The sequence below is a fragment of the Gobius niger genome (genome assembly GCF_951799975.1).
Source record: "Gobius niger genome assembly, chromosome: 16".
NCBI classification, from domain to species: Eukaryota; Metazoa; Chordata; class Actinopteri; order Gobiiformes; family Gobiidae; genus Gobius; species Gobius niger.
The window spans coordinates 10,744,432-10,756,938 of NC_136867.1; the positions used below are offsets into that span (position 1 = coordinate 10,744,432).

Consider the following 12,507-nt stretch of genomic DNA (forward strand, 5'->3'; position numbering starts at 1 on the left):
CGGCACCGCGTGTGGACTGTGGTAATGACAGACTGGCACGGGGACAGCTGCCCTCACACCTGATCTTAATAACAGAGGCCTGCACGCCCGCGCCGTGTCCCTGAGCTGTAAATGATGCTCTGCGCGGCCTCCCCGACTAACGCCACCGCCAGCGCCCTGTCACCGCGCAGACGTCTTCATGAGCCCTCTGTTGTTGGTTGCATCATGGCGGTGGTGGCGCGCTGACACGGACGTGTTGTGTATACAGCGCAGGGAGAAGGGCTGCCGCTGGAAAGTTCCAAAACAGCCCCAGGGCACCTATTAGGCAGGTAAGTGTAATGTCAGGGGCTGCACATGATTAGCAGGGTCTGAGCGCGCGGACACTTAACCATAGTCATTAGATATCAGCCTAGCATTATACGTACAAGAGTGGCGTTCAATTAAATACAGCGGGATATGCAATTATAAAACAAGATGACACGGTGCTTTGGGAGCAGGAAAACAGCCATTACCGTTCTGAGATGCAACATGAAAAGTGGGAGAAAAATATTACTATAGATTTGAGCTTTTGGGAACACACTTCACTTTGTTTGCCCTCAGAGACATTTCCAGTGAGTGGAGGCAATTGAAAATAAAACGGAAAAATCCTACAAAGCGAAGAAAGATTGATTCTGCACAAAAGGCAAATAAACTATGATGGTTTATTATGTTGTTGCTTTATCTATAGCCTATTCTACGAAGAATATTAGTCATGTTTATTGCAATAAAGATCAATGCAAAGTTTATCTTTCAGTGCCTTGTTTCACTTGTGGATTCGCTGCTACCCAAAAAACCCTTCTCCAACTTGAGAAATAACATATTTGAATGTTTTTACAAAATGCTCCTCAATTTTTAAAGCTGATAGGAACGACTCTGTACATTCTACACATACTTGCACACTCCAAAGTCTATTTCAATTCCTGGACCCCACTTGAAAGCGGCTCTAGGTACCAGCATTCAGGCTAAGTGCTACTTTTGCAAGTTTAGTTTGTGTGTTTCTGTTTCATGGAGCTAAAATCTGGAACACACTTCCTGAAGATGGGGCTCCACTCTGGCCATGATGAAATCTATAGGCTGAAAACGGTTCTGTTCTCCACATCAGGGGGTTTCCAAACTTTTCAAAGCACAACCCCAAAGTTATCGGACCAACAGCTCCGCCACTGTTATGACCATTTATAATACTCTCAGGTGCAAAACATGTATTTATTAGTGCGTATTTGACCTTTCAGTGACTCTGTGGCTGTGTGGGTGGTTAGCTTTAGTTTCTTTACCTTCCCTTTGACATGTGACGCTTCGGGGATCTATTCTATTTCAGGTGTTTTTAGGGTTTCTGGTACCTACCTTCAACCTCTTACGCCCCGCCTTAACTGAACACATTTACTCCAGTTCGGCATTACCCAGAGTTTACTTTTTTGTTGTTTTTTCATCCTCAATTTCGTCGCTATTTTTTTCCCAAGAAGCTTTTAGATTTGAGTAATGCCAAACTGGAGAAAATGTGCTCGATTCAGGTGGGGGTCAAGAGATTATGGCTTGTATGGTTTTGTTTGGACACAATCCTTTGATATTTGGCTCAATTTAACTAAATTATACAGTGCGAAATGAAAAATACATCAAATTCAATGTCATAGATATTGAAATATTGTCTTGAAATCATCTCGCACTTTGGGAACCCCGCCTATATTTACACACTTTTTTACTAGAAGGATGCCTTTCACATTCTAATTCAACAATGCAATCTTGGATCTCCAAATGGGATCTTCTCTGGAGCATGTTTTGAGGCTCCAGTGACACAACAGCCCACAGATTGGGGCAAAGAGATCAAATGTGGTGTAAAGAAGAGAATCAGCTGCTGTGCGCCAGAGGAGGCCGGTTTCTCGACTCAAAACAATTTCAATTGATCATGATGGCTCATGAGAACACAGGCACTTCTATTCATCGAGAAGATACTGTAAACACATGGTGACATTTAAGACCATGGCTATATAATCCAGTGGCAACTTTGATCTTTGTGAAGCATATGTTGTGAAAATATTGTATGGAAGCATTAACTGTACATCGGTGTGACTGCTGACGTGCAAATGCAGGCGCGAAAAGTGAAGAACTGGCCAAACAGAGAAGCCACTTGTTGAAATGATGGCGATTGAGAATAATGGTATTTCAAACATCTCGGGAGAAGTCCAAGTTTATTATTCATTATCAAGAAGAAATGACCGCGAACATGCATATATGTGGCCAGTAATCCAAACAGTTGCTGCTCATGACTTGCGTGACTCAGAAGGTTCACTCTTATTTCCCCCGACTGGCATGTTGTTTCAGGGCTTTTAGTGCCAGCTGAAATCCAGAACAATTGCAAGTTCACTTTACCAAACAATGTCAAAAAGAATAATGATACGCAACACGAATCCGTCGAACGGACAGTGCCTGTGTTTATTTTACAGCGATGCAGCATAAAAGAGCCCGTTCCAGTTCTGTTTGCATTGGCAGAGGTAAACAAGGCATGCTGCTAAAGACAAAACTGTTCCATTAATTGAACCGAGAGTTTCTGTAAATATTTATAAACAGAATAATCAAATAAAAACACTGATAAAATTGCTTGAGTATGTAAACATTACGAAAGGGTCAGATGTGAATCCAAGCCAATGTTTTCCTTCGAGTCCAGTCCAAGCATCAGCAGTACAGTACATGTTTAGCGCTGTCAAAAGCTTTAAAAGGCAGTGAAACCTAAGCTCAGTTTGAGAAACCTTAGCCATACTCCATCAAATATTAAAGGGTTTGGATATTTTGATGTGTATGTTAAGAGGACAGCAGCGACATGAGGCTTATACCTGTTTCAGATGGATTGATGATATTCCACTTCAGAGCAACACGAGGCAGAAGAATCTTTTCAACATGAATAAGATGAAAACAAATGGCAGACCAGTGTGATCCAGTGAATGGTGGGAACCATGTTTCAGTACAGTAGAGTTATCTAGGCCTCTTACTCACAGTGATCCAGACTCAATAGTCCATTGTCTCAGACCTAAAGTGGAACCTCAAACCTATAAGTCAAAGGTGAAGTCATCTCTGCAGGAGAGCTCCATGGCCAGGGAACTCTGTCTAGATCCCGTTCCCTCAGTGCCACTGTAAATCCTCCCACGCATGTGGGCCTGCCCGAGATGTGATAAAACTAACAATAGCTGTGCGCAGCGTGAGCTACATGTGATACAAATGTACATGCCATATCAATTTATTTTCTCAGCTCAAGCAGCAGTCAAAACTACTGTTTGAGCTTCACATTTCTTTTCCCATTGGAAACAATTGCATGGGCCTACTTAAAAGAACATTTTTACATTCAACAAACCATGTTTTGCTTCATGCAGAACAGTACAATGTGTGTTTTTTGTGTGAATGTGCTTTGTGAAAGAGTTCAAGTGGAGCAGCTTGACTTAACAGCTGGGTGCCTCCAGAACAATCTTTAAATCTAAAAAAGCAATTGAAAGTCTAACATAAAGTATTTGTTTCCACATTTGACACAAGATGAAAATAATAACAAAACAGGACATGATTGTTCCAAATGCCCCATTTGTAAATAATTGAATGGGTTTTGTTGTTGTTAAACTTAGCATTGCTTTAATGTAAATGAATGTGGTAAATAAACAAAAAGGAAAAAGATGAGTTCTGCGTCAGCGCATTACAGGCTATATATTGCGCGTCCTAACGCGCGCAATGGCGCACACACAGTATCTGGACCGCGAACTCAAGGATCGGTTTGCTTGTTTTACTATGACTTTATGAATGAATAATGCCTAGATTTGGCTACAAACGCCACGATGTATAAATATGTGTCGCGTGTATCAAACGAACATAACAAAATGCGCGTAATAACGCAGTGCGTAAAAAACGCAACGAGTAAATGGAAATGGTCTATTCGGACATGGATACCAATATGTTTGGATAATGTGTGTTGCTGTAAAAAGTGATGACACAGTGGCACATATACTCCTCTAATTATACATGAGCGCTCACGCTGCTCCGCGCTGACAGGGGAGAAAAGGGGAGTGGGCGGTGTTTATTGACTGCCAGTGGCACTACAGACACTACTACCCCCTATATAAACTGGGAGGGACGTCAAACATTCTCACTGGGACCCACAACACGCTGATGCTCCGACGCACGCTCCCATCACTTTAACCACCAGGGCACCAACGCACAAGAACCCCCAAGCCCCTGACCGGCGCAATGGATGGACCACATAAAGACCGCAGAATGTCTCACTTGTGGATATTGACGTTACTTTTAAGTGTCTAACCTACACAGGATAACGTGGGTTTTTGCATCCTCTGGATACGGTTTGTGAAGCTGGATCTCGTCCTACGAGCTTTGGAAGAAGGATTATATTTATTTACACTTGGTGTCGTCAGCGTGTTTGGTGTCTCAACTTGGAATACGGGCGTTTTGAGGGGAGGACATACAGATTTTCCAAGGATACGCACATTAAACTCTAAAGGATGGCCGTTTGGTTCACACTTGTCCTCACTATAGTTATATCAATACTTACTCAGGTATTTCTTATCTTTATGCTCCAACATGTGTAGCCTGTGTTTTCGGTTGTTTCAACAGTGCTCATTGTATTTGTGATCTTCTTAGGTTCGGGGAACAGGTGTGTTCGAGATAGAGCTCCATCATTTTCACAATTCTAATGGTCTGCTGGCAAACGGACTAAGTTGCGGGGAAAGTGGCTGCAGGACATTTTTCACAGTTTGTTTGAAAAACTTTCAGACTGTAGTTTCTCCTGGTAAATGTTTATTTGGAAGAGCCACCACACCTGTTCTGGGTACCGACTCCTTCAGCATCCCGCAGAACGCACGCCTGCGACTGCCGCTGAATTTCACTTGGCCGGTGCGTAAATGTACTTTTATTTGATCATAACTATCATGCAACCTAAAACTGAACCAGACCAAATACGAACAACGCTGTTTAAGACATACAAGTTATAAAATAGTATACATGTTGTCTTCGCAGGGTGCGTTTTCCTTAATTGTGGAAGCCTGGCATTCTCCTGCCACGGCGCTGCCTGGAGGTAAGGATCAGTTTTCACCGCTAGAGGGAGCCCGCCCTAATGGTGGCCTGTTATTTACAATATCAAACCATGTATCAAACGCTCACGTTTGTTTGGATGCAAAATTAAGGCAAAAAAGCAATAATATAATAAATACTTTAATAACGTAATCAAATTTAATGTGAAAAATCACAGACTCACAAACAAATGTTTTTACTATAAGATAGTCTAACTTACAAACAAGTAGTTCTAAATCGATAACTGAATGCCTCCTCTTTTTCAGACACCACCAACCCTGATTTCTTGATAAGTTCTTTTACCATCCAAAAAAAGTTGGGAATAGGGCATGAGTGGTCCCAGGAGGCGCCGAGCGGAACGCAGACCGAGCTAAGGTACTCATACCGGTTCATCTGCAATGAAAATTACTACGGGGACACTTGTTCCAAAATATGCACTCCAAGAGACGACCGATTTGGCCACTACACCTGCAAGCCAGACGGGCAAATAGCCTGTCGACCGGGATGGAAGGGAGAATACTGCCAAAAACGTAAGCAAGTGTGAAGGTGGACTTTTATTTGTGTGTGGTACTTTACAAGGTTGGGCCCATATTGTTATTCTGCCCTGAACAACAAAACAAGCTATGTTTCTGGATTATAATAATTATTATTATTTTATAATAAACTAGAATATGACTAAGACACAGATACTCCAAATGCTTCTTGTCCACATCGATTCCAAAATAATGGCCTTCCTAAACTGCATTTGGAATAAATTGGACAACAAAATGGTGGCAAATTCAGCCCAATGTTATTGATTCCATATCCTACCTGCCTATATGAAGGAAGAGTGCCATGGTGATATCTGAGCCCACTTTCGCCGTGGACGCGTGCTCTCGTTAATCCGGGTTGTGCGTGGACCACGCCTAGCCGCACGCGCCGAGGTTAATCGCAGCATTATCGGCCGCCACGCGCCACTTAACTGCGGTTTCTTTTGTTGGCTGTTGTTGAACGGGCACAGTGCGGCAGCTGCACGCAGGGCTCGCATTGCCCAGCCACAACAATGGGGCAGCTGTCCTGCTTTAGGAGAACAAGCATCTGCTCAGCACTAACCAGCAGTTTACCATCTAAAATCAATGGCACGGTGCCTTGAGCCTACAGCTATGAAAATGCCCTTTTAATACGAAACCACCACCGGTTAATAGATTTTAATGAGCGAGAGAAACATTTAAAAATCTATAATATGTCTATTAACAGCCTTAATGGTCACTTAACTGTAGTAATGTAAGCTGTATCATCTCTTCTACAGCCGTCTGTCTTGAAGGGTGTAATGAAAGAAATGGAAACTGCACAGTTCCTGGAGAATGCAGGTGAGCCATACTCCACACTGAAAGTCACTACATAAAGAAGAACTGTAAAATATCTGTGTCTCTTTTGATGACATTACTAATGGATAACTTGTGGATTTGCACAGATGTCGAGAGGGCTGGCAAGGACTGTTCTGTGATGAGTGTAAACTGCACCCGTCCTGTAAACATGGTACCTGTACAGAGCCATGGCAGTGCACCTGCAAAGAAGGCTGGGGAGGGATCTTCTGTGATCAGGGTAAGACTCATTTAAGGGACAAAATACTCACTCACTCACTCACTCACTAATGTTAGCGCTGTAAACACCACTGCCCCGTGGACCTGCTCTAATGTTTCATCCATGTGTTTGCAGACCTGAACTACTGCACCCATCACAAACCTTGTGCAAATGGGGCGACTTGCATGAACACCGGTCAGGGCAGTTACACCTGCACCTGCCTGCCTGGTTTCAGTGGGGTCAACTGTGACGATGAGGTCAAGCAGTGCGACAGCCAGCTCTGCCGTAATGGAGGCCATTGCCTGGTGAGTGCGGAAGTCCCTCTCTCTCCTTTCCCACAACACAAGCCTTCCTGTTTTTGTTTTTGCTTTGCACTATCTGCAAGAGGATGCTTTTGATTGTCAAGTAACAAAATGACCCAGTTCACAGGCAGACGACTGTAAATAGAACTTAAGATCACTTACATTGTTTTGATAAGCCATAACATTAAGTCTGACTGATGCGGGGTTTTTTTTTGCAGGACTCTGAGGATGGGTATCGGTGTGAGTGCCCACGGGGCTTTGAAGGCCCACACTGTGAACACAAGAAACTGACCTGTGCAGATAAACCCTGCTTTCATCGGGGCAAGTGCAATGAGCAGGACAATGGACACAGTTACACATGCGAGTGTCCAGCCGGCTTCACAGGACTCAACTGTGAGAAAAAGATGGACAGATGCACTTCACTGCAGTGCGCCAATGGTAATAGCCAACACAAATGTGTTAAGATGCACATGTCTCGAATACATCGAGGTCATTGATTCATTTGTCTTGTTTTTCTGTACACAGGTGGTCATTGTGTGAGCCGCGGAAACCATGGAGTGTGCAGCTGCCGCTCAGGCTTCACAGGGCAACGATGTGAAATCAACATTAATGAGTGTGCCACTAACCCCTGTGCTAATGGCTCCACCTGCATAGACCGCATCAATGACTACACCTGCAGCTGCCCCCCAGGGGTAACCGGCCGCCACTGCGACAGGCCCACAGAGCACTGCGGAGTAAAGCCCTGCCTCAATGGAGGTACCTGCACTGCAGCGGCCAGGGGCCTGCATACATGTGTCTGTCCCAGTGGCTACACTGGCCCACTTTGTCAGACCTATGAACCCATCACACCCGACAGTGGGCCAGACTGGCCTTCCAGTGACAAAGTGACTTTAGCGGCCATTGTTGTGGGAGTCAGCTTAGTGCTTCTGGCAGTGTTTTTCTGCATGATTTTCTTGGGACTACGTCATATGAAAAAACAAAGAACTGAGCACCAGTCAAGGACTATCAACAACCTGTCTAAGGTTGACCATCAGAAAGAGAACCTTATCTCTACCACAGAGCTGAAGAACACTAATAAAAAGACTGAACTAGAGCTGGACTGTTCCAGGGAAAAGTCCAATCACAAACACATCAACCACTACCGTCCGGATTATAAAACCTCCATGGGGTACAAGGATGAATTGTCCTATCTGGACAAAGAAGAAAACTGTGAAAAAACTCTGGAAGACAAGCATCATTTTAGAAAAATGTACAGGTAAGAACAATTTCAACTAAACTACACAGATCAGCACAGAGCAATGATCACGCAATAAGAATCTATTATCAACTCAACGGACATTTTTCTCTAACAATTATGTTTGTTTTGTTTCCAGAGAAAGGCCTGAGTGTCGAATATCGACAATATGTTCTTCCAGAGATTACCAGTCGGTCTTTGTAATAGCAGAGGAGAAAAATGAATGCATTATTGCAACAGAGGTATTTTTACTTCTTCAAAACACATTTGATCCATTCATTTCTTTTCATTGTTTCTGACATTGTATGTTGTCATTTACAGGTATAATAATTGGAACTTTATAGCGTCGGATATCTTGTGAACTGTTTACAAATAAAGAAAGACTGGGATTTATTTAATTGTAAGCTGCTGCTCTTGAAAACTTGACAACTGGATGGAGTTACTGTGCTCTCTGAATGCAACAGGACTAATGCTAATGACTATTGAAAGAATGTAAAGAGGAAAATAAGCAAATCCGACTTTTGAAGGCGCCTTCAAACAAGTCAGCTCTGTTGAAGATCCTATGAGGGCCAGGGGTCAAGATGTTTCAACTGACAAGAAGATTACAATTTAGATGGAGCACCCCCACTCGCGCAGCAATCAGCAATCAACAATCAACAAATCAACTGTCTTACTGCCTCCGAGCCTTGGAAAGGAGCCAGCCATTTTGGTTCTTGTAGCCTCTATGCAATTGCAAACCAGCCTTGTGCTAAATCAAGAGACAATACTACTGTAGACGGTTCATTTGGTTAAAAAATTCAAAACCTTTTTATGAAGAATGTATTCACCATTGAAAACAAAGCCTTAAAGATACTTTAAAAGAAAATAACTGCCTGTGCCTAGCCTTATCCTGGTGACTTTGCACACCAATATATAATAAATTATGAAAGAAATATGAAAAGTATAGTAAGTGGTGGCTCCATGCAGAGGCACTCGAGATAAGGCCATGTTTTTTCCTTATGCAAAAATCATTCCTATTCATAGACACACAATGTGACTATAATACCAAGAACGCCTTCAACAAATATGACTCTACTGTTTTTGTATGATTACTATTTCATTTGTAATTTAAAAATATGAAGCACTGATCTTTGTTTTATAAGATTATTTTGTATATAGTGTATATTTATATGACAAGAATAGACTTATGACTTGTACTGTACATGTGTTTGTAAATCGCCCCAAACAGGTGAATTTATTTTTATGTTTTGTTGCTGTTGCTTAATTTTATTGTTAATAATTCCGATAAAAAACCATGAATACATATCTGGTACACTGTTTGTCTGTTGCTATCTCGTGGCTGGGTGTACATGTCATCGCGTTGTAATGTCTCAAATCGTGGGGTCATCTAGTAGCGTGTCTCCACTGGGGCTGGTGTGGCTTCATTGTCTGTAGAAATATGCACATATTTGGCCTTAATGACTGTCCATAAGATCTGCGTCTGTGATGTGAAATCAAGTTTGCTAGCACCATTCAGTGGACAATAATATGACCATAAAAACAAAAAATTAAAAATATTTAAAGAACTGTAAGTGAAATTAAAGGGTATGTGTTTTTTTTGTTAATGCATTGCACTTTTTTTCTCCCCACAGTGTGATAGGTCTAAATCTCATCAGTGGAAGGTACTAAAAGTTCAGCATGGTCAGCAAGAGTCAGCCAGGAGGAAGTTTGTTTATTGCACACATAGCGATACCATTGGCCACCACTTGGGGGCAGCGAGCTTTGTGCAGACTGTGAGTGCGCTCACACAGTTGCACTAGTCAGTCTCCCTCACGTTTTGGAAAAAAAAACAGGGAGTAAAAAGAACAACAACAGAAGAGTCCACACGCAAAAATGACCCTCTGAAGTCACTACGGGGCCACTGGAAAGCTCCTCTTATAATCTTGACAAGAGACACATAATGAGCTTAACCGAGCACAGGCACAAGCGCTGCGACTCACTTATTTATAGATAATGTGATTACCTCAGCGGTCATCGCCGACTGCTGCAGGTGCCCCCCAAATTACAGCTATGTCACTTAAGTGCGACTAACACATCTGCTCTTTGATTTGAACCGTTTCTAACAACAAATGACGTCACTTCGTAGACTTTCAAACCCTGCGCGTTGGAAGCTGCGTGTTCAGCCGGAGCGGACACTTGCAACATCGCAATTCCCATATGTTTGTGTTCCCTCGTTCAACAGGACGACGGTGCCACGAGGGGGGAAAAAAACGCTGATTGGGCTGTCCACGCGCTGACCCGCCTCTCGCGTGATCTCATTGGTTGAGGTCGTCTTGTACCTACACGCTCTGAACAACAAATACACGTGTGTGTACAGTGAGGGGAACAGAACGCTCACAGACGCAGGCACTTGCTATCTATTGCTTATATGGCTATTTTTCAGCACTTTGGAATGTGTTGAATTGGCTCTTGCGTTTATATGAAAAAAATGCGCAACAATTCAAGACGCACAGAAATCTCGTGACTTGTTGATAGAAGAAACACGCGTTAAGGATGAAGCCACAGGACATCATGAAGGAGAAGAGCAGCTTGTGGATATTTGGATATGGCTCCTTGGTGTGGAAACCCAACTTTGCCTACAAAAGAAGTAAAGTCGGCTACATTAAAGGATATAAAAGGCGCTTCTGGCATGGAGATGACTTCTACAGAGGGGACAAAGAAAATGTAAGAACATTTTTGCAATACAAATGATTTAATGGCTAATAAGAGATAAGATGATACTTTACTGATGATACTAATGTTCTACTTCTCCCATATAAAGCCCATGTACTGACTAGAGTATTTTTGTTATTTTGCAGCTGGGAAGAGTGGTCACACTGATCGAGGATGAAGAAGTAAGTCATCTTTATTTGTTTTTCTATGAACTGACTTACAAACAGCAAATTACTATATTCATAGCTACATCCATGACGTACTGTATTGGTTAGACTTTAACAATGATACAAAGCAGAGCTCACACATGGATCTAAATGCCAGCTTGAATCATTCTCTATTATCGAGAATGAAAGATGTCCTATATCACTGACACTGAACTCTCTGCTCTGTCTGCAGGCATGCACGTGGGGTGTGGCGTATGAGGTGACCGGCCCGCAGATAGAGGAGTCCCTCCAGTACCTGAACATCCGGGAGGTCATGATGGGGGGCTACATCACAGAGGTGGTGGAGTTCACTCCCAAAGAGAGGGGTCAGAGCAGCCTGCTTGCCCTGGTCTACATCGCCACAGCCGATAACCCCATTTACCTGGGCCCTGCCCCGGACTCTGAGATCGGCGCTCAGATCGCCAGCTGCCGCGGGACCACCGGCCTTAACATGGAATACTTGGTGCGCCTGGCCGAGTTCATGCGGCTGTACTGTCCCGACGTGGAGGACCCTCACCTGTTTGCCATAGAGGAGCACGCGCTGAACTTTGCACGCAGAGGCACTGAATGTCCACTGCAGAAGTCTGTGCTGGTGGGGGCTCAATAGAGGACTGGTCATTGTGTGGGCAGGATCTTTGTTCTCAATGACAACTGCAGCTTTATGGGCTCTTTCCTCGGTCTGTACAACAAAGAAAACCTCATATATATTTTCATTACATGGCAACATGAATGTTCTGGGCATATACTGGGGAGAGGAAGTGTATGAAGTAAATGTACTTGTTTTCCGAGCTGTGTATATATGTTCTCTTTGTATTGATTGTTGTATTTGTGGTGTCTTAAAGTGAAGCCACGACTCTGTCCGAACCAAGTTTCTCTCAAATACAGTATAAGTAAGTGAAGAAATACTAGACTCCACTTGGTTTAACTGTGCCATTATTGATGTAAAACGTTAACCTTGGTGCCTGAAAGGTGGAGACTGCTGAGAAATCTTATTTTGTTATTTGCACAACATTGTATATTTTTTGTTATTTTAATAAAATCGAATCTAAAACTTTGACTAAGACCTCTTTACCACTTCCATGAATTTGCCATTTATAGAATACTGTGAAGTACCACATGGCCCAGGAATGTACGACTACCTCTGGCAAAAACACGGGCATTCCCTGAGACTTGCTATCAACAGTCCAGCCACGTTTGACCAGCGGAGCCCTTATATAACAGTCCTGTTTTAGACGACTGTTCTAAGGGTTTTATCAACCTACACAGGACAATTGTTAGGTCACAGCACGGTCATAAACATTTGCTTACAGAGAGATTGATGATAAAAACAAAAGTAGAAGTAAAGTAATAAATACACCCTACTGTGCAAATTAACCTACTATTAAACCTGCAATTGACCTTGATTTGAGTTTAACCTTTTTAAATAATGCTGAATGAC

General features: G+C 42.9%; 2 protein-coding genes across 2 annotated transcripts; both read left to right on the forward strand.

Annotated features, from left to right (window-relative positions):
- Positions 1-4,121: 4,121 nt before the first annotated feature.
- Positions 4,122-9,734, forward strand: LOC306975561 (delta-like protein 4). Its single transcript, XM_079573135.1, has 11 exons — positions 4,122-4,559; positions 4,645-4,896; positions 5,020-5,077; positions 5,340-5,603; positions 6,362-6,422; positions 6,527-6,657; positions 6,772-6,941; positions 7,157-7,376; positions 7,464-8,193; positions 8,312-8,414; positions 8,494-9,734. Exons 1-11 carry the CDS (start codon positions 4,506-4,508, stop codon positions 8,497-8,499), a joined length of 2,049 nt encoding a protein of 682 aa, XP_079429261.1. The 5' UTR covers positions 4,122-4,505; the 3' UTR covers positions 8,500-9,734.
- A 946-nt stretch (positions 9,735-10,680) lies between these two features.
- On the forward strand, positions 10,681-11,809 carry LOC306975431 (glutathione-specific gamma-glutamylcyclotransferase 1-like). Its single transcript, XM_079572966.1, has 3 exons — positions 10,681-10,875; positions 11,010-11,045; positions 11,263-11,809. Exons 1-3 carry the CDS (start codon positions 10,705-10,707, stop codon positions 11,674-11,676), a joined length of 621 nt encoding a protein of 206 aa, XP_079429092.1. The 5' UTR covers positions 10,681-10,704; the 3' UTR covers positions 11,677-11,809.
- Positions 11,810-12,507: the final 698 nt, after the last annotated feature.